The 21,493-nt window shown below is 41.7% G+C and overlaps 1 protein-coding gene across 1 annotated transcript; it reads left to right on the top strand.

Annotated features, from left to right (window-relative positions):
* Positions 1–504: 504 nt before the first annotated feature.
* On the top strand, positions 505–20,559 carry Ubr3 (Ubr3 ubiquitin ligase). The gene is made up of 19 exons (XM_022845572.2): positions 505–1,335; positions 7,231–7,375; positions 8,081–8,521; positions 8,706–8,937; positions 9,120–10,703; positions 11,094–11,281; positions 11,720–11,897; positions 12,129–12,465; positions 12,810–13,092; positions 13,787–14,037; positions 14,280–14,415; positions 14,635–14,811; positions 15,163–15,737; positions 16,177–16,350; positions 16,519–16,754; positions 17,907–18,141; positions 18,271–18,542; positions 18,726–18,919; positions 19,145–20,559. The coding sequence occupies exons 1-19, from the start codon at positions 1,264–1,266 to the stop codon at positions 19,258–19,260; spliced, it is 5,826 nt and encodes a 1,941-aa protein (XP_022701307.1). The 5' UTR covers positions 505–1,263; the 3' UTR covers positions 19,261–20,559.
* The last annotated feature ends 934 nt before the right edge of the window (positions 20,560–21,493 follow it).

Here is a 21,493-nt window from a genome sequence, read left to right as displayed (position 1 = left end):
GCGTTCGTAATTCTTTCGAAATCTTGCTCTACACCGCTGAATGAATCGTCCGCACGGTAGACGGCTGTACACCGAAAAAGTGATAACGCAACGGTTCCCTCCTCTTTGCCAATGTGGTTAGCAGGAAGGCTTGTCCGTCTATCTGTATGCGCAGCTGATCTAATAACGATCCTCGTTTTCCCTCTCGCCAGCCGCTCCCATCTGTACAGCGTACTGCACACTGACGATATCATATTCTTATCAAGCAACAACACTCGAAAAGAAAACACCCTGTGTATGACTGTAGCCTGGCTCTTGTCTGGCCTCCTGTGGCTCTTACTGCCGCTACATGGCTACGCAATTTTTTAGCTCCTGGCAAGCAAAACCAGGTGTTTTTCGTCCAGGCACAAATCACTATCCTCAGTCGTCGTAGAATCAGGAGCAGTGGTAGTTATATTTGTGTAGCTAACACAGGCAAGGAGGAAGTAGATAACTGCTGGATGTCTCTCCTCAATGTGTGAATGGATCTGAGAGCCAAGCTAGCACCAAGAGCGTTGGAACTGCTGGCCGCTGAAAACTAAACGATCGCAGCTGGCTTGACTGAGCAAAGCATAAAGCTGGTGAAACAAGAACTTGATGTCGAAGTGTGCCTACTGATGTCGCGTTACAAGATTATCATCATACGACGGTGTTATTGTTTATCTACATCTGGAAACGAGATAAATTCATACATGTGAACCGTAAATGAAAAGTGATTAAGACGACTGCGGTAACTGACGGCGGTATTGCGCACACACACTAGCACAGGGACACACAAACACACTCACACAGACAACCCACAAATATCATACACATCGAATAGTGCCGGAGAAATCTACAAGAGAGACAAGATTCAAGGAGAGGGAAGAAGCTAGATCGTACAGTTATACAGTAGTTTTCTAAGTAGTCGCGTTGTCGACCTCAGGCCGTTATTTGCCTTCTCCTACTCTCTGCTGATACTAAGTAGTCATAGTTGTTTGTCGCCTCCAAACCTGAAGATATTCGCCCCCGCCCCTTTCCTGAAGTCTTCGCTGTTCGGGAATTGGTGTTATTGTTGTTTTTGTTGTATTTCAACGATCGCGATTGAACAGGGTTTGTAAAAGTGCTAGCTGTTTTCCGGAGGAGCACGGGGGACGGGCCTCAAGTTTTGCAGACGCTTCAATCAGCATCCCTTACTGAGCTCGGGGGCCCTGCTACTATTGGCGGACCCCCAGGATAGCTGGCTAACAAGCCTACTCCAGAACAATGGACGAGGGGGAGTCAACTGTAGAGGTTTTAATCCGAAAAGGCAAACGGGCAGCTGCCTGCTACCTTCAGGTGAGTTTCTTATTCCTCCCGGTAACAGCAGGAACAACCCTTAGTAGAGTGTAGTCAACCTTCCGTTACCAAACATACGCAGTAAGATCTAAACTTTAGTGCTGCCTTTAGTCAGTGATACGTAATAATCATTGCATTTTAGTTATTCTCTCTCGATAAGAATGAAGGGTTGTAGATTTTTTTTGAAATATGAAAAACAAATAGTCAGCTATCAGTTTTATCGTGCAGTGAACACTCCATACCGATGTTATGTGAAGTGGCTGAGATTGTGGTGGGCAATAAGCTTCTACAAGATTTAGGAAACGATTGAGGGAGGAACGTCTAGTTTCTGATGAAATTTTCAGCGGTAGATTGATTGAATTTTAAAATCTACCTTCTTATATTCGGTTTTTTCCCACAATGAGAATGTGTGATAATCGCGTTCGAGAAAAAGGTGCCTATCATACACACATATGAGGTCTCTTTTGATAAACGACAGCACGCTTGCCATTTAGATCATAGGACGCAAACACTGCTCTTCTCCGTGCACTACAAACTTCTCTATCCATCTCAAGCGGCACACGAAAATTATTCGAACTATTTGCGCTTGTTTCCCCATTTCCAATAAATGGGGAATAATGGTCTGTATCTGCCTAATTCCACCACAGTTTCCGTAGGTTTATTATTATCTAGTGATTTTCCCTGTTGTTGTCGTCTGGTCCGAACGTTTGTCCATATATATATATATATATATACATGGCCGTAGTCACACGTATAAAACTGCTCAGATTCTTGAAGAAAGAAAGAAAGAAAAAAGATCAAATTTGCCGTCTGGTGTTGGCAGCAGAAACTACATTGTCACCAGTGGTGGCTTTGTAGTCTGCAGCAGGCATTACAGAACGCCAAAAAGCAATCGACACACCTATACCCACACACGAAATGTACTTCAACTCGAAAATGAATGCTAATAACTTTCTAAGTTTTACATTATTAAATATGCATTAGTAATCCAGTCAGTTGAGTCAAGCGAAGTGGTCACTTTTGTTCGTCAAAAAGGTGAACGAGAGGGACAGGGCATTGGGGGTTCGAGGGGTTCCTAAAGCCTAATAAAAATAAACAAATAACATATTTAAATTAGCCAGCACTTTTCGATTAGGTACTAACTCAGTTAATCTTTACGATTGCTTATTATAGAAGACCGCATTCGCTGCACTGCAAATGGAACGGCGTAATCAAAGTCCTACAGTTCTGTTCCAGGAATTAATAGAAAACACGGTTTCAGATAAATCTAGATCATTTATGTCATTATCAGTAAACAAGCATCATGGATATCCATACTTTGTTCATCTGATTTTTCCACACAGGGATAATCTGACAGCGAAGCCTGAAATCTTTTTTTAGGACAAATTACAACTATAGTAGGTATAGGTACTGTACTTTAACGACGTTTCTGGGTTTTTGCTTTGTCTGTGATGGGTCGGTGTTGTTAGAAAGGGTTGCTACTAAACAGGAGGCATTTGCATACGTGACATCCCAACAATTGTTTTTCTTTTCTTTAAGCAGCTGGGAAAGTTTCTAGTCGACATTTGTACTGCTTGCAGTGATGTGTTCTAAAATTTCTCATTCGTAGTGATGTTCTAATTTTGGAGGTATCCGTTTAATTCAAATTGTACTAAGTCCTTGGTATTGACGTAAAACTTAGCAATTCGTAAAGGCGTCAACAATTTTCTACGCGTTCTAGATCCGGTATGGTAGCTGGCTATAAGCATATAGAAATGCGTGCCTTTGTGATATGGAACCGTTTTCCCTTCTTACAATCGTATACACTTTATCCACAGTAGTCGCTGCTTAGTATACATACGGATGTTTTGGTTAAACTGGAAAAATTACATGTAGGGACTTCGTGCTTCGAACCATAGGTCTAGATCAGATCCTTCGGCGGTGCCGAGCTGGGCAGACTCGTACATAGGTTATGAACTTTTTTTTGCTTGCCCTAAATTGACGGTTTAATTTCCATAAAACAAAAAAAAAAATCATAATATAACGATAAATATTAGTAACGATTGAATTATAGAGCTCGAAATCTTCAAAAGAAATTTCAAAATTAAGCATTATGATCCCGGAATTCGGCGCAGAAATAAGTGGATGAAAAAAAGACGATTTATCATCAACGAGATCGTCTAGATGGAGGTCAGTTCTTTGTTTTCTTAGCTTACTGGGCATCTGTAGAGATCTGTAGGACGTTTGGTCTACTATCAGCTCGACATGAATTTGACAATGCTTTTTCGAACATGGCGTGTTTGAGCGAGACCTGAACTCGTGTTGATATCGCTTTATTCATAACTATTGTCGAAAAAATATTCGTATAGCAGTTACATCGGATAAACACGTTCGTGAGGGACGCCTCTGTCGGTGCATGTAAACAAGTCTACCCAAATCCGTGTTTTTATTTACATGCAGCTTGAGCGCTGCGTGTAAATCAGGCGCATCAATCATCAACCAACTTATCCTGAGCGCCCTCTATACGCTGTACGTTGTTCTAACAGCTGCTAAGCCTGTCAGCTGCTTCCTTTGGGATGAAACAGCTATGCGCTTTCTGTGTGCTACATGACGTCGTATGTGTACTTTGTAAAGCAGGCGTCTAGGAAGGTTCAACTGCTTACGGGTGCTGCTCACAATGCTGGTCTTCAACAAAATCGCAAACCCATGATCGTGTCTGACTTGATTCTGAAACGAAACTGATCGAAAGCGAGCCTATTTCCATTGTGCCTAAAGCGCATTTCCAAAAACAAATATACTTGTATTATTAATGATTTTTTTCTCTTTTGTTTGTTAGAAGAAGGTAGCATCTTTGTAGCAGTATGTCGGCATACGGAACAGTCGGTTCGAACCCTATTGAAAAAGTAAGAGTGACCATATAAACGCGTGTTAGTTGATAAAATGTTTGTCAAATCGATGAACCAATAGACACTGAAAGAAGTTTTCAATAAAAGCGCGCACATTTTTATCAGGTGGATGTGCGGGTAGTTACAAACATGTGAATCTTATTTGAAGCAGTAAAACTCAATAAGGGCAATGGTACACGGTGACGTAGAACGGGTCTGAAATTCTAAAAGACAGAAAGGTCCATACTTAGTAGCATCGACTGTTGTAAAATGATTGGATCACTACTTCGCGGAAGGAGAACTTGGTCGCGCCAAGTTTATCTCAAACAAGTGGTAGCTTAGTTGGTGATTTATTATTGGTTGAAAGAAGAAGTAAATCTGCAACCAACAAGCTCTGTGTGCTCATAATATCTACAGCATATCCATTGAGTGGTCTAAAAGAGCTAATGAAAGCACCCGGAGATAATCATAGTGAAGATTCCGAAACTGACTAAGGTTTGCTATTAAAAAAGAAATATTGGTCAATTACTTTCATACTGAATAGCTTCATATGTGAGTTATGCCTGAGGGCTCAATCAGCTTAAAACAGCTATTCAACTATTGAAAAAAACGAATCCTTAAATTGTTATATTTAGCTTTAAATGTAGATATTTCCACCTATAACGTTCTTAGTTTTTAACAACCTAAGGATCGAGACAATGAGGAGGAAGCTCGTGGTCCCACGCATCGTTTACTTTAATTACTGGTACAATGGTACGCAAACTACCACTTTAAAAATATATGGCCGCAATGTAGTAGTGACAGCAAGAAATCCGATGAGTGTAAACACAGGAGAAACACTTAATCCGTTATTTATTTCGGCTAGATGCATTAAACGTTTAAAGTGGCTTAAATTTTTTTAGTTTTGGCGGATTGTAAATAGGCTGCGATTCTGAATCGTAACAACCACGTGCACCATTCACCGTATTGTACATAATACTGATAATACCGATGTCTGATACTGGTAAGAAGTGATGACCGCGTTTGGAAAACAGGCCATGGATTCCTTTGTCCGTCGTCGCCGCCGCGACTGCACTGTCCATACGTACATATAGCTATTTCCCTTAAATACATATTCTTTCGAGTATGAGTATGGCAATACAGCTGCGACGGGTTACTAAATAATAATTCGTATACTTATTAAGGCAACAAATATGCAATAAAAAGCCATTTTGCAAGACCGCTATATTTAACTTATTCTCGTTTGGCATACCCATTGGCATTACGACTATACAAAAACTACGTCCTAGCGTTTCGATTCTATCATGCTTAGGTCAGGACGATCAACTTCCTCGATAGATCATTTCTTCCCCGAGTCTATGGTAGTGTGTGTGTGCGCCTTTTTCAAGCGAGGAAATCCCTTTCAATAAAAAAAAGCTATCTTTGTTTTAGTATTGGATTTATTAGATTGGGCTGAGCTCGTGTAATAGACATTAGAAGCTCAACACCTTCTCACTACTAGTTACTGTTTACTGTGTGAACTTAACTCTAAAACACAATCAGCCGTTTAAACTAAACCTCTTCTGCAAAGTATAGCAGGTCTAACTGACTTCGCAAAACCCGCTCGAGGATAATTACCGCTCCGTATCACGGATCGGGGCCGTTTGCAGTTGGGCGAATTAAGGGCGCCAGACTTGTCGTTGGTTTTACATGAACTGGTTCTTTGTAGTTTATGTCGTCAGTCCTGTGTCGGTATCTTCAAATTAGGTGCGTAATACCTGAATATTAAAGTTTATGAAAAATAATCGAGTAAGTCAAGAATCAGCGTGCTATTATCATGCATATAATGGAAAAGAAGCATAGCGTATCCAGCTATTGAAGTCATTAGGTTTTTATCTTCTATTTGTAAGCAGATTTTTTTGTTGGAAATGTCAGCTGAGCATTATCTTGTTTTTGCTTTTAAACTTCGTTTGTTGTCGTGGTTTGGCTCTATGTATTGAGTTGTTCCTTTATCATTGTCCTGCCAGGTTATCCACGAATCGTGCGTTCTTACTTATGATGTTCTTGTTTTCAAAATAACGGAGCGCGGTTTGTGTTTCTCTAAGATGTCTTTCTGATCTTGTTTAAGAAAGGATAGAACAATAGAAGTACCCATTAGCAAGATAGGCATTTTTTTTGGATACTTAGAATTGCCTGAGCTACTTATTTGCTGGTTTATTTTAATAAGAAGAATCTAAGAGGCACAATATATTCCAGTGTTAACAAAACGGAACGTTTCGTTTGACCAAATTACTGGACCTTGAAGGTTAATTATTGCGATGGGCGTTGAGCTCTTATTAGCGGTTAGGGGACCAACGCTAATATTAGTTAGGACGCTCAACAAGATTACCAAATCTTCAATCTTTAGCAACCTAAGAATGTCGGTATTCCAGGCTGAAATTTCCTACAGCGCGATATTGAAAAAACGTGCTGTGTTTCTCGCAATATTCAAAGCTGACAAACTAAGAGGTTAGGTGAAAAAAGTTGTGCAAGGCAGCTTTACGTATCGTTATTCCATGTTACATGCCCTCCTAAGTCTGATCAGGACCTTGCAATTTGTTGGAAATCGGCTACCGTTTCTGCTCCAGCTGACAAATTAGCACCCTCTGCCAAATTCGAAGTCTTAGGCGTGCTGGAATTAAAAGGGTTACCGCATGGTAAAAATCAATTATTTCATCAGAAGATAAAAATGTACAAGTTATATACGTGCATTATATTCAGATAACGGTAACATTAGAAATATAGACACAAGGCAAAACAATGAATACACTTTCATTTCCCCGAGCGAATGCATATTGACGATTGAACAGAGTAACTATATACAAAAAAGAAAACACTAAAAAGCCCAAGAGCAACTTGGGCTATTTATTTCAATAAGCCTTACCATCAAATGATAACATCTGAATCGAAAATACGTGACGTGGATAAACGAGCCATAATGAGTTGTTTTATCTTAGTACAATATCAGAACTTACGGATTGTTAGATTACAAAGCTTTGCTGTGAATTTGCAGTCACAATGCCAGCCTGCACGCCAGCTGAACGAACTGCTAGACGCAATCCTCGACCCCCTGAAACCAATAGATATGTGGGACACGGTCGATTGGTGTCGTTGGCTAATGGCTGGGGGGAAGACACCAGATGAATTTGCTAACACAGGTAAGAACGTCTTCAAGCACAAATTTTCAAGTTAAGTTTTCATGAAGATCACTCAAAGCTAAGAAATTAATCAGCTTTTAAAAGTTGATTTCCATAAGTTTGTAGTTGTCTAAAACAAAATTATTAAGCTTGATAGCAACCCCGTACTAAAATCTAAGATCCCTAAACAGAGTTCCAGGTATTGCTTCAGCACGTTACATATATGTGTATCATATTATTTTTACTAATACGGAAAGTAAATGAACGTACTCAGGGACAAGTATCGATAACTGGTAAGATTCTCACAGCGTACAATACTGCAATGTTGTTTGTTTTTTTACGTATCATTCCACTGCTATAACCTACATCTCTTTATAACTATTGAAGCAGATTTTGTGACCTAACGAACGATGTAGAACTCAAATGCGTGTTAGATATGGTACTTACTGGGATGCTAAATGGCAGTCATTTTAGAGATGCCCTCTAAATGAGTTAAAACGCGTCGACAAATCTCATTCGTGTACTATTCGCGTGCATGACCCATGGCTGATATTGTCTCATACATGTTCAAGATAGGTTTCACGCACCCTTTGACGCGCCTGCTTTACATTTGGATTTGTGCGTGAATGTAGGTATTTCTCTTACCCTTCCGCCTAATTTGGAATTCAGGTTTAGTAGGACCAGAGGTGGTAGATCTCTCATGGTCTGCTGATTTTCTCTTTGCAGTTCGTCGATACAACAACGCGACAACATGTGGCCTTGTATGGACAGCCAATTTTGTGGCCTATCGCTGCCGGACTTGCGGCATCTCTCCATGCATGTCACTATGTGCCGATTGCTTCCGATTAGGCAATCACGAGGGCCATGATTTCAATATGTTCCGGTCACAGGCGGGCGGCGCGTGTGACTGCGGCGATCCGAATGTCATGAAGGCAGCAGGCTTCTGTTCGCACCACGGTCCCTCAACGGTTCGGTCGCAACAGGCAGGCTCATCAAATGCTGCCGTACCGACCGCGCCCCCACCAGAACTCCTCTCCATTGCTCAGCTGATGATGCCACGTCTTATAATGCGTCTTTTGCAACATCTACGTGCAAGTTGTTCTATGCCTTCGGGTGACACGCGAGAAGAACAAAGCTTGCAAATTAGCCGAGCCGATCAATTTCTAGGTAAGTAATTGTGTACATTACTTAGGCAGAACAGAGAGAGTACACTTTGGATGAGTATCAACTCAATCTATCTGACCACTGTAACTATTGCTTATTTACCACTATATAATAATTTTTGATTAAATTATAGCACATTGCTAATTATATATACTGTCGTGTATTTGTATCGTTTTTTTCCTAATAGAGATGTTGCAGAATCTGTCTGCTTTAGGGGCACCAATGCGACTAGTGATGACGCAGACCTTGACGAATCCGTTGACGTACCAACAGCTGACTCGGGAGAGAAACGAAAATTACGAATCAGCCAAACAAAGCTTGAAGAACTGGGATTGTCAAATGTATACAGAGGTGCGAGCCCTAAAGCCTAGTCTTGTGCACGAAACATTTCTAGAGGAACTAGTGTTCTGGATGGCCAAGTAAGTAAAAATGTGACAAGACTCTAACTTCACTTTACAAAGGAACGCTATCCAAGACGTGTTATCGACTTTCCTTTCGTTTGAATCGAACAGCTAGAGATAAATGTACCTTATCCCAGTTCAGTTAAAGTTGACTTTTTGCCAATGCTATTGATATATTTTATACTTTGTCTCTATTTAAGGTATGAATTTCCTCAAAAACTGACCTGTCTCCTTCTGAGTATGCTTCCTGAGCACGAGTACAAGCTCCAATTTACACGTACGTTTGTCGATCATTACCCACGTATTTCGTACATGCTCACACAGTGTCAGGACAGCGAAACGTTGAGCAATCGGGTCGTACACGTGTCAGTACAGCTGTTCTCTAATGAAGGCCTCTCACTTCAACTTGTGCATGAAGCGCAGCTTCTGCACGTAATGGTCATCTCGATGAAGGCCATGATGAAAAAGATTCTTCTGCAGTCAACTCTACAAGACCCTGACAAGAATTTACACTATGTCATTAACTGTGGCCATCAAATCACCAAGCAGCACTGTTACTGGCCATTGGTGTCTGATCTAAACAACATATTAACGCATAAGCGTGTTGTGCTAGAATTTCTCCGTGATACGAACCTCTTGGACGTATGGTTTCGGCTCCTCAGCATGTATCAAGGCATGAATGTCCACCACCGAGAGACTGAACGCCATGTGGAGTTCGAACCGAGCACGTATTACGCCGCATTTTCAGCCGAGCTCGAGGCTAGTGCTACACCAATGTGGGCTTTCCTACAGCCTCTAACAGATGAGGAAACCATTTCACTAAGCGTCTCCGTTCTGCGCCAGTGTTCGTTGGCCCTAGAAGACTTCTTCGATATGATTGGTTTTGGAGACGGAGATCGCCCCAAGCCGGATCAAGTCACTTTTCATCTTCCGCTACATCGCTATCTGGCGACGTTTTTGCGTAATGCGGTGTTTTCACAAGGCTGCGCACTGGACGATCTCCTTGTTAAAGCGAGCATGGAAGAAAAGCCATTCCTCGAATGCCTCATGGCTCATCCGCTACAGACGATCGTCTCGTTTTACGAGATAATGGTTGCTAATATGTGGGTGCGAAATGGACTACAGATGAAAGGTCAAGCGATGACGTACATTCAAAGCCACTTCTGCAATTCGATGGTCGATCCCGATATCTTCTTGCTACAGCTGTGTGCCACGCGCCTTAATATTAACTGGTATCTTTCAACTATCATCGAGCGGTTCCGCGTCGGCCCAGCACTTACGTTGGCTGCCGATCCCCCAACAAGCTCCGACGCTGGCGGAACAGGCGGTGGACCCGATGAGAAACAGTTGGCCATGCTGCATTCGCTGTTAACGTTTCTAGCAACACTGCTTAGTGTTCGCACGATGCTGGGAGGGTCCGAAGACGAGTGCACTCGTGAAGAAATGGTTTCATTGTTGTGCATGTCAGATCGGAAACACTCACAGTTGATCGACTTGTTGCCAGAAAAAAGCGGTCAATATGGTGTAAGCATGGCTAATCTTGAGCGACATATGAGCGCCGTGGCGGATTATAAGGCGCCCAACTTTGAACTAGGGGGACACATGATTCAGGGAACATACACGCCAAAGCCGATTGTATGGCAGACGATGTTTGATCCTATTCATACACTTCTTCGGTCCGTTCACCGAAAGGACTATCAAGCGGCGTTAGACCGCTTTGCTGCTCACACGGGTGTGAAGAATTGCTGGCCGCCCTACAGAATTCCTTCGGGTGTTCACGAAAGGTTAGGCAAACTTCATTGACTTTTTTTTGCATATATATTAAAGCAATTTTTGTCACGCGTGGCTTTAGTTAGAATAAACAAATTAGTTAGAATGCGCGTATAGTTTTTCGATTCTGAAATGATTAATATTTTATATATTTTCAAAATTCGAAGATCTGTAGTTCCAAACGGCAACGGTATGATGATGTATGTCCTTAACGCGTTTCAAGACGTGTGTATAGTAAAAAGATGTATAGTAAAAAGGCGATACTTACTTTGATAATTCATGTTCTACGGAGTCTAAAGGTTACTATGTTTTGCCGGGTAACTCCGCTAATACATATGATATTGGCTAGAGCCCATTTAACTCATGTTCTCCTCATGTAACTTTCATGTTCCTATCCGGTGCAGATTTGAGGATCCCCGTAAACTCTTATTTTGCTCAACATTGTACGGGCTAATCTTCGTCATTCTGCATAAAGCTGTTGGTGGAAGCGAGGAGATTAGTGAACAGATTTTATCGTTGGCTGTCTATCTTCTTGAAATGGCTGTTGAATTCCATTCAAAGGACACCTGTACGCGATGCGCAAGCTGCGAAGGTCTGTCATTTCTTTTCTCTATAGCTAATTCTATATAGGAAAAAGTGACTCAGTATTAGAGATGATCAGCTAGAAGCTCTATGGATTCCTCTTGATTCCTAAACATATGCGAGGAAATAAACGGACAAAAAGGTACTGAACCTTTTATGGGCTTGTTCTTGTCTGACAAGAACATATATGAAAACAATTACTTATTATATTTTACCAAAATCGAAACCTTCGAGCGATTTGCGGATAATCAGGTGATGTCGTTCGTCATGGTTTACATTTTTTTCGGGTCTCTTTTTTGTGGCGAATACTAGAATGGAAATTTTTTGAGATCTCACGTTTTAAGAGCATCTCCATAATCACGCCATCTGTCAATATTTATCCTTGCTCTTTTCGGGTAGCCTTTAACCGGTTTAGCTAACTTATTATTCAATTCGGTATTTGCTGCAGGCTCGTTAATTGCCGACAACAAGGAGCTGGAGGTGGATGAAGTCAGCGATGGCGCAGAACACTTTTCGTTCTGGTACCCGACAGGTTGTCCGATTGTGGCCAGTCTGACGCTTATCAAAAGCGTAGAACTCGCGAACACCGCAGACGACACCTCGGACGCCACATCCACTGTGCTTAGGTAAATAAAACACAAACACCAATGCTTGAACAACGATTTACGGTCACATATGAATGAGACCTTGAAAGCGAACAAAACGCCGCTTACACGGACACCGACGGTAAATTTGTGCCCACAGCGATACATTTAGATTTCTGCATTTTTGGACATGTGGAATGAAACCGATTTTAGGTGGCATGCGACCAATCAACTGTTGTGCTTTTTGTTTTCCCTTCCATTCTGTTGCTGCAGAAATACATCCTCGTCGATGGAACTCGACGTAGTAACAGAGGTGGCAGTTTCGCGTGAGGCCGAGCCCGTTGACGTCTGTCCAGACATTGTTCGGGCGGCGTTACGCAATATGGCTGGCTTGATGTCACTCGAACAGCATCATCCGCAACAACGTCAACTTCAAGAGCAAAATCAGGCTGGTAGCAGCAGCAATAGCGGGAGTAGTTCGAGGAGCTTGAGTACCGCGCCGCGTCCACGACCATGGGATATGGAGCTAAACGACGAACGAACCCAGTACGCATTGCTTCCGAGGCGACCTAGAGAAATGCTGCCGGCGTCGTTACGCAACCTTAACAGGGTACGCGCAACTATATTAATTTTAGCATCTGTATCAGCTTAGCCAACCGTATTCTGGGACGAACGAACAAGAAAGACAAGAGATATAGTGTTGACTCAACAAGCTACTTAGGATCTATATGTGTCGGTGTGTGAAAAAAGGCCAGTAATAATGTTTTGATGATGTACAATTGAGTGTGTCGATTGCAAGCTGGTAGCTAGAAAACATATAGTATTTTGATTCAGCATGCATGCTTTTGCTAAGTATTGAAGTAATGAAAGATATTGTTCTTACGGATCGATTAATCAAATGCAGAACAAAGGCCGTGCTTATACATTGGTTATGTTTTGTCGAATTTGCTTTAGATGGTGCAGTCCGCAATCTGCGCAATGGAGACGGATGATAACGAGCTTGACCTCGAAGAGGACGCGACGATGGCATCTTTGCCAGCTCTGGCAGCTCACCTTCAGTTAATAGCGGTCAATGAGAGTATCATTTCACTACTGCTTAAATTGCATCATAAGCTTGGCTCCGATGCCAAGTCTCGGAGTGAACAAGGTCAAAGGCGTTCCGTGTACCGTACGCCGCAAGAGCTTGGCCAGGTGTCTGTCCCGAGCTGTCGCATTGGTGACGGCGTCCATTTCATCGGTTCGTATACAGTTCTGCACTTATTAGTCATAATCTGGCGATTGACGGCATTCGATCGGGTAGTGCATCTCTAATTCTAACAGAAGACACTCGACTTAAAGATAACGGCAAAGATGGGAATGTCTCAACAATGCAATAGAAAAGTGTGTTCGACAAACAAGAAGAGCAGTATGATACAATGGGGTGACTTACATATATATATATATATACATGTGGCAGACCGCGCGTCAGACACGAATTATTTATGCTATCGGTAACTGATGCCTTTGACAGAAAAGTTATTTCATTGACTATTCTGTCAAACTATGTCAAGACCACCAGCGAAGGAGCATTTTAAACAAGATTATTGAATAGTCGAGTATCAACACTACGTTGGAGTTTAGTAAAACTAGGAAAGATGTAGTCCTGAAAAATATGAAATCGTCGAGGAATACGTTTATTTGGTAGGCGTGAAGGTGCATTTATGGTGGTGTGTCCATTTGGATCTAACTATTCCTAATTTCCATATATATTATGAAGCAATCGGCATGTACTTCCAAGCGGCTTATATTTTGGAGACGTACGAGGCTTTACATTGGCTTCCTGCGACTCTCCCAGCAGATCAAGCAGTCATAATATTAAGCTGGACCAATACACTGAGAAAATAGACCTGGTTGACAATTCCGTTGCTATACGTTGGCTGGCTTCTGTGCAGGTCTTTTACTAGATCGCTTCTGTCTATCCCATGCCTCGGTGGAAGCACGGGTTCGAGCTGTTCGGGACAGTTTGTGGCCTACGGAAACAATAGGTGGAGCTCGCGCCGCAGCAGTTGAATGCGCCGAACAGCAACAGCGTGAAGAACGACGCCGCAGAGCTAAAGAGCGGCAGCAGAAGCTTATGCAGGAGTTTGCCAATCAGCAGAGGTCGTTCATGAAGAAATGTGGCGAGATGCTGAACGATGATAAGGTAAACGGAATAGCGGGAAAGCTTTAGAGCTGCTTTTACCAAATACGTATAATATAGGCAAGTACTGGTATAGAAATAGTTCTGCATTGTTAATTATCTGTTCCCTGAATTCGATTCAATTTAAGTATCTATTTATAGTAGTCTTAGTATCGTTCACCCTCTCAGACTTTTTGGTAATTGCTCTTTTTTTATATATTTATGTATTTTTTTACTTTTTCTGTTAAAACATTTTATAACTTTAGGAGGCGGCAACAGATAAGGACAAAGAGGGCACGCTTCATCATAGTGATGAGTTTGAGTGTGTTATCTGTAGTCAGACGTCTGCGAGTACCGTCGATCGACCAATCGCCATGGTCGTACTATTACAAGCATCAAGCGGTAAGATCCTTTAGCTTACCCCATCATGTTTACATAATGGTGTGGCAGGGAATTCATGGCAGCCGAACGCCGTTACCCCGACTAAATGTAGGCAGAATAAATGTTTCGATCTATTTTTATAAATCATTTTAAATAAATGAAATAAAATGTAAACATATATTTGTGAAGTACTCGCTGATTTATTAATGTCGCATTTTTGACACTTGTCGTTATCAACAGTGTTGGGACATGCCCGACCGGCCGACGAGGCTATACTCAATTTACCCTGCAGCGACCTCGAGATCCTGCCGTCAATTTTTCCGTGCCGGTCAAGCCGCGGCAGTTATTCATCCCAGCGGTTGGATGAGCTCGCCAGATATTTCGCCACGTCTAGCTTATATCACTCGGCCAACATCGGTTAGTGGAACTCGATACTTAGGTTCTTAAGTGAATATTTGAAAGTCACTCGTGAAAACAGAAAAGTGCATTTAACGTTGTGCTTCAGAGTTAAGATCATTGGACATATAATTATGCAGTGTATTTCTTTTTTATATTTCTTTTAATCTTACATTTTTTCTTTTTTAACATATTTAAAATGAGCCTTGAAGTATCCTTCACACTGGTAACAACCACTGGTCACTTTGAAGCTTCACATATGCATGCTTTCCCTGTACGTTAGTAGCTTTAGACGCTAAAGGTTTGAATGTCGCGAGACGACACAAAAATACGACCCCGGCACTTTTCGCGCATTTCTTCTACTTCTTTTAGGTTGGGAGGGTGGCGTTGTGGTGCAAACATGCGGTCATTATCTTCATGTCGACTGCCACAAATCCTATATGCTCTCACAACGGAGTCAGCAGCAAGATAGTGGTAGGGCTCAGCAAACGTTGGCCCCTGACCGTGGCGAATATCTCTGCCCGTTATGTCGGCAGCTCGCAAACTCCGTGCTACCAGTCCACCCAAGCACTGGCAATCATCAAACTATCGTGCAGTGCCAGTCGCGCACACATCGCAACGTGGCCACCGAGATAAGCGGTTTGATGGCCTGCTTGCCAACTCCTCCATCAGGTATCCTCAGCCTCATGTCCTCATTTATCGAGGACCTAACAAATGCGATCTTCGTCGAATACCACACCCTCGGCAATCGACGCATGACCTATCCGTTTAGTTTAATCGTGTGCTCTGTGGCTCGTACAAATCTTGAAATCGATCTATTGCATCAGGGCGGAAAACTAGCCGGTGCTGTCGCCCCGCCGGGCACGTCTGTAGCCGCTACGGCGGCAAGCCCGCCAAAAAAAAGTTGTTTTGCTCCATTGTTCCACGCGCTCGGATTGAACCTCAAGGTATGTAGTCCTTGTTCGTAGCAACATAACATGCAGGATATTGCAGTTGTGCATTTGTCCATTTAGGAATGAATACTGCAACAGTACTTTTAATCAAGGTTTTCAAGAGCAGGAATCTTCTGATGGCATTCATTACGCTAACTGGCCATCTGAAAGTATTTTTAATGATTTTGAAACGACGATCAATGCTGATTCATATCATTATTTCAATATGTTCGGCCTTTTGCTGCTAGGTCAGATTATTCTTTTCTTATATCATAAGTACGAAAAGATAGGAATCGAAATTTAAAACTTTGAAAAACTGAAAGCAATGCTCCATTCGCCATAAGCGTTACAACTGTTCCTGATGACTGTTATCAAAAACGTTCTGCAAGGTACAGAGCTGACGTAATTGGACTTCTAGTAAATCCTTGTGTTGTTATTACCGTGATGCAAATAGCGGGCGTTGACGGATACGTCTCAAGCTCGTTTGTGGCATTCTTTGACTGGACTTCCCGACGAAAAAACTTCTTGTGAGGTGACGCCCGTAACACAAGATGTGCCATTCCTCATCAGGGATATTACCGCCGTTCTGATTGAACTTCTGCTCAGTCTACCACTCAACCTTGACAAGGTAAATGGAGAGCAAAACATAAATCTGTTATCAAAAAGAAAGACGATCAAAACTGCGAGGTACTCACCAGTGATATAACCACAGAATTTAAAAGAAAATGCTGCTTAGATCTGAAACTGTTAACGTAATACTTATTACTGAGAATTATTTATGGCTTTGTTTGGCCAGGCATACTTTACGTGCGTGGTTCGAGTTTTGTACTCCTTGGCAGTGACACAAGCTGTTTGTCGTGCAACCTGCCGCATATCGAGAGAAGATCGTCTAGAGCTACGAGCGCGTCTCGAGGGCGAAAAGAGCTCGTCGTATTCGCAATTAATTGGTATCATAATTGACACACTGGAGAAAGTTTCGCTGTACGCTTACGAGGAGGAAGAACAGGGCTTGGATGGACATAGCTTTGAAAGGTAAGTCATGTATGTAATACAGCCTGATTGAGCCAATTTACGTATTATTGCATAGGAAGAACAAACCTCGATAGTACAATATGAAGCCCATCTTGCATACGATCAGGGATGCTGTTGTTACTGCATGCTTTATATATACATATATACGTATATATGCGTATACATGTATATATGTGTATATATGTCAATTAAATGATTCTAGCTTCAGCTTTGTTACATATAATTGGAATTTGAATTGCATAAGAATCTACCAGGTTTTTGAAAGATGTTGAAAATCGCGACGTTATTACGATGCAGTCGATAACGGTGGGCTGTAAACTCATACATTTAAAAAACAGGACATTTGGTGTTCTAGCGCATTCTGGCTTGACTGCGGCACTTGCATTTTTTCGCGTAGACGCTTTCTTTAAAATGTCTTCAGATGACGAACCTACGGTCTGGGGAGCGGACAGGGTATTCTATGAGATCTTTTTGTCCAACCCGTCTGCCGAATGCGCAATAAAACTGATTTTTTTTAAATAATTAAATTTAAGCAGTAAATTTAAGTAATTAACATTAACCAACTGTACTATAAAAAAATAATAGTCCAATTAATTCTCCGCTTAAAGTGCTACACCACACTAACGCTGGTAAATTTACATAGTGTTCCTGCGAAAGACATGGATTTACTATTGCCGAGTAAGTGCAATTATGTTAATTTGACTGCCTCATTTAATCTAAATTTTTATCGCTTCAAAGAGTCTTCCCGAAAGCTGTGTATACCAGCTATGCTACGCTGACACTGATTAGGATATAAACGCTATAGCTGTTCGCCGATATGTCGTCAGTTTTTGCCTAGTTTTATTGTTTTGATGGTTTCTGGTATTGTCAAGCTGCTTAACTATGTTTACGCAGTGAATGCCATCATTTAATGTATTCTACAAACAATGTGCAATGGCTCAATGGCGGGAACATATATTTAATTAAAAATAAAAATATAGATAAAAAAAAAAGATAAAAATTCCGCATTGCTGCAGCATTTTAAATGGTCTTCGAGACTAGGGGTTTATATTCTACCTACTTATGATTACTAGCAAGTTGTACTAAAGTTATTGTTTCCATTCATATTATTTTGTCACTAAATTGCTACTGTGTTTTCTTTTTTGCGAGCAGTTATGTCGAACGAAGCGTAATGCCATTCCTCCGTATTGCCGCAATTCTTGAAGCGCATCTATTCTCCGAACAACTTCCTGGCCCCTCGGACAGGCCGGAGCTCGATGTCCTAGCCAACTTTCTTGGTCTAAGCTCCGCCCTCCCAAATACTGCTTCAAAGTTGTCAAAGCCAATGGAGACAGGCCCATCGACCGCTGCGGGCACACCGTTTCCCGCTGGGGCGTCAAATACAAATGTAAATGTAACGAATCAATTGGTCTCATCATCTGATCAATTTAGAAAGGACCATATAGTTCTGAAGACCGTAAAACCCTCAGCGATGTTTTATTGTTATCATAATACGAAATATTTTTTATCATTATAGGTGCTGAAGCTTGTACAATGGGTATCCGATCCTGATCTTTTGGTATATACCTGGTGTCTCGAAATTGGCGAGTTTCTCGAAAGGAGCCGCTCTTCGGCTCGATTCCTTCTAGTTGATCAGCCGCTAGCGTGGAGACAGCCTTACTTGCTTCGCCTGCCCCGAAATTACTCAACTTTATTCGAGTACTACCATAAACGAGCATGTACTGTTTGTCAGAATGTGCCACAAGACCCATCCGTGTGCCTTGCCTGTGGTACGATCGTATGTTTGCGGTGAGTGTTCTGAGCTTCGTCGTCCCTTTCTATAGTTAATCATACAAGGCTTAGGTATCTTGATTAAATGTACTTGGTAACTGTATTGCGAAAATAGTGCTTAGTCTGATTGCCTAAAGAACCGAAATGGAACAATGCTCCATTTTTCTAATCGGATATGTTCATGGATGTGCTTTTTTCTAGCGAGGGATGCTGTCGTAGGCAGGAAACATCAAACTTCGAGGCAGTCCAACATTCAATCGAATGCGGAGCCGGTACCGCTGTAATGCTCGCAGTGTACTCAACGTCCATTATTGTTATCCGTGGCAAGCGAGCATGTCTCTGGGGAAGTGTTTATCTGGATTCGTTCGGAGAGGAAGACCGAGACTTAAAGCGCGGTAAGACTTCACACTTCTTAGGAAATACAAATATGGATGGATATCTTCCCGTATTTCTGTACGTGGTTTTTGTATGCACTTGCGACTGTGATTGGTTGTCACAAGAAGTAAACGCAAATGATCATATGAAATTACTACATCCGGCTATATAGCAAGAGTCCTTTATCGTTCTCTAATATATTGCTCAATTAACAGAATATAATCCTACTGTGACGCGTATTTTAGGTAAGCCGCTGTACCTGAGCGAGGATCGTTACGGATTGCTTCAACACCAATGGATGACTCACTCGTTTGATCACTGTGCCCACAAACGATGGGTTTGGCACAAGGATAATCTATGAAAATCATAGATGGCAGAACTGAACTTGAACAAAAAGCATAACAAACACGCATGTGTCACGCTCGTGATGGTCGCGTCATCTTCCGTTTTCAATCTTTTTTGCGCCAACTCCAAATGAAGGACGGCGGCTGAGGCCAAGCGACAAAGTGGACGAAAAGAAATCTGCAGCAAAAAATATCGAACATTAATAAATAATAGAAAACTTGTCGGCATTAGTATATTGTGTACGGTAGGAGAGAAACGGCGGCTGCAATTGCACCCGAAATAAAGTAAAACAAATTGCATGCAGCGAAAAAGATTAAAATTTATGATATTATGATACTAATATTAATTATTATTATTGTTGTTAAGATGATGATTATGGTCATATTAATAATATAATAATGAAATGCAGATGTGTTAAGATAGCTCGTAACTCGTAAAGCAATTACTGCTCACCCAACAGGAGTATGAGCAGCCAAGTGTCAGCTCGATTGTACAGAGATAGCCAAGTTCCGACAGGCTAAGCAGATCAAAGAGTACTATTATACCATGGAATACACGCAAGACGATCGGACCCACATCGAAGCGAAGAGGCTTTTGATCGAGTGTCTCGTTTGTCCGGCAACAAACAAAAAAAGGAGGAACAGTCATATTAACAATTATATTCTTAGCTTAGTTTGTATTTCAATCGTCATAGGTGCAAACATCGTGCTTTTTATTCAGCTGAAACTGTATCTGTACTATAGTTCAATAGAAGGGAAAGAAACTGGTGGATAGAAATAACCCAACAGAAATTTCTCCTTGAAGCCTAAAGCCAGATGGACGATGGAGAGCAGCGAGAACTGTGTGCGAAAAGAGCAAATTGTAAGGGATCGTTGCAACGGTCGTGTTCCAAAACCAAAATACGCTCTGGCACTTGTTTGATAATGAGTAACATATGAAGTACAGAACAGACTAAGATAACTTGGGCAGGGAAGGCGAACAAAGTCAGACGACGCACGGTCATCATTGTTCCAACTGAGACGGCAGTAACAGGTTGAAAAACAAAGGTCGTGATTGGGGGAGAGTCGGCGATTTTGTCGATGACGACAAAAGCAGATCGAGGGCACGCTATGAAAAGAGAATTGCAACAGAAACGAACACTCAGCGTTCGAAAAATCAATTACGATTTGATGTGTGGCTAATGATAAGGATTGCTGAAAGGAACGTATTTATTTATGCTGAGCGCAACAAGACTCTATGGAAAAGTTTAGTTTCGTTCTCGCTGCACATTTATGTATCCCTAGAGAGAATAAACGGTTGCTGTTTTTGACGATTACCTGACTTTGTTCTGTCAAACACATTTGCCTGTGGCCGCCGCACTTATACGACACACATCTACGTGATGGAGAACAACGACAACAGCATGGCAAAATGCTATTATTTGATAAGTTATCTCAGTGCTGCTTAGTTTCGATCTCGTCGATACTTAAAGGCTGCGCAGCAGTCATCGTCTACACGATCGAAATTGTTATGGTCGCAAACACAGTCAACATGAGACGGTTGAAAATGCGTTCCTGAACGAAATGAACAAAAGTTGCTAGTACATTACCTTACAAATAAATTTTACTTTTGCTTCGTTGCCGCAGTAACGAGTATGCACCCGGTCATGGAAAGAGAACGGAGAGTACGATTTTGAGCCCGTCATGAAATAACTGCAAACGCCGTGTGGCTGGCGCTTGCCAGTTTGATTTCGATTAGGATGATTATCGTTAATGATTACCGTATTGTTTCAAGTAGGACATATTCAATCACCGCTTCGGGATTCTGCAGGAAACACGGTCTCTCAGCCACTGTTCGATTCAAAGACATGAATTGAACGCGAACCGTATGTATAAATTGATTTTTCATTTCTGCTTTTGGCTATAGAATAATTAAAAAAAACCTAGAAGAGGAACGAATACTTCTCCTAGCAACAAACTAGTTTTATAGCTCGTCTCGATTTCGTCACCCCGTCGTTCTGTTGCCCAACTGAGAATAGTAGTTGATTATTAGTTGGGTTCCAATTCGACGTTGCTACCGGGCGCGGACGTCATGATAGAAGGAAAAGGGGAGAAATGTAATAATGCACATTTGTGATATAGACTGAAAATAGCTTATTATTATTACTACCACTACTACTATTATTAACCGAGCCGCCTTTAAGGATACATATATTTAAACCATTTAATAAAATAAGCTAATGATGATGATGATGATGATGATGAAACGAA

Source organism: Varroa jacobsoni, unplaced genomic scaffold (genome assembly GCF_002532875.2).
Source record: "Varroa jacobsoni isolate VJ856 unplaced genomic scaffold, vjacob_1.0 scaffold_1177, whole genome shotgun sequence".
Lineage (NCBI taxonomy): Eukaryota > Metazoa > Arthropoda > Arachnida > Mesostigmata > Varroidae > Varroa > Varroa jacobsoni.
This window is presented reverse-complemented; position numbering and strand designations above follow the sequence as displayed.

Bases quoted from the DNA above. Each gene is read 5' to 3' on its own strand.
- Ubr3 (XM_022845572.2), top strand. From the start codon at position 1,264: ATGGACGAGGGGGAGTCAACTGTAGAGGTTTTAATCCGAAAAGGCAAA. The intron at 14,038-14,279 runs GTAAACGGAATA...TTATAACTTTAG, and splicing joins AGATGCTGAACGATGATAAG to GAGGCGGCAACAGATAAGGA. The intron at 16,755-17,906 runs GTAAGTCATGTA...TTTTGCGAGCAG, and splicing joins GATGGACATAGCTTTGAAAG to TTATGTCGAACGAAGCGTAA.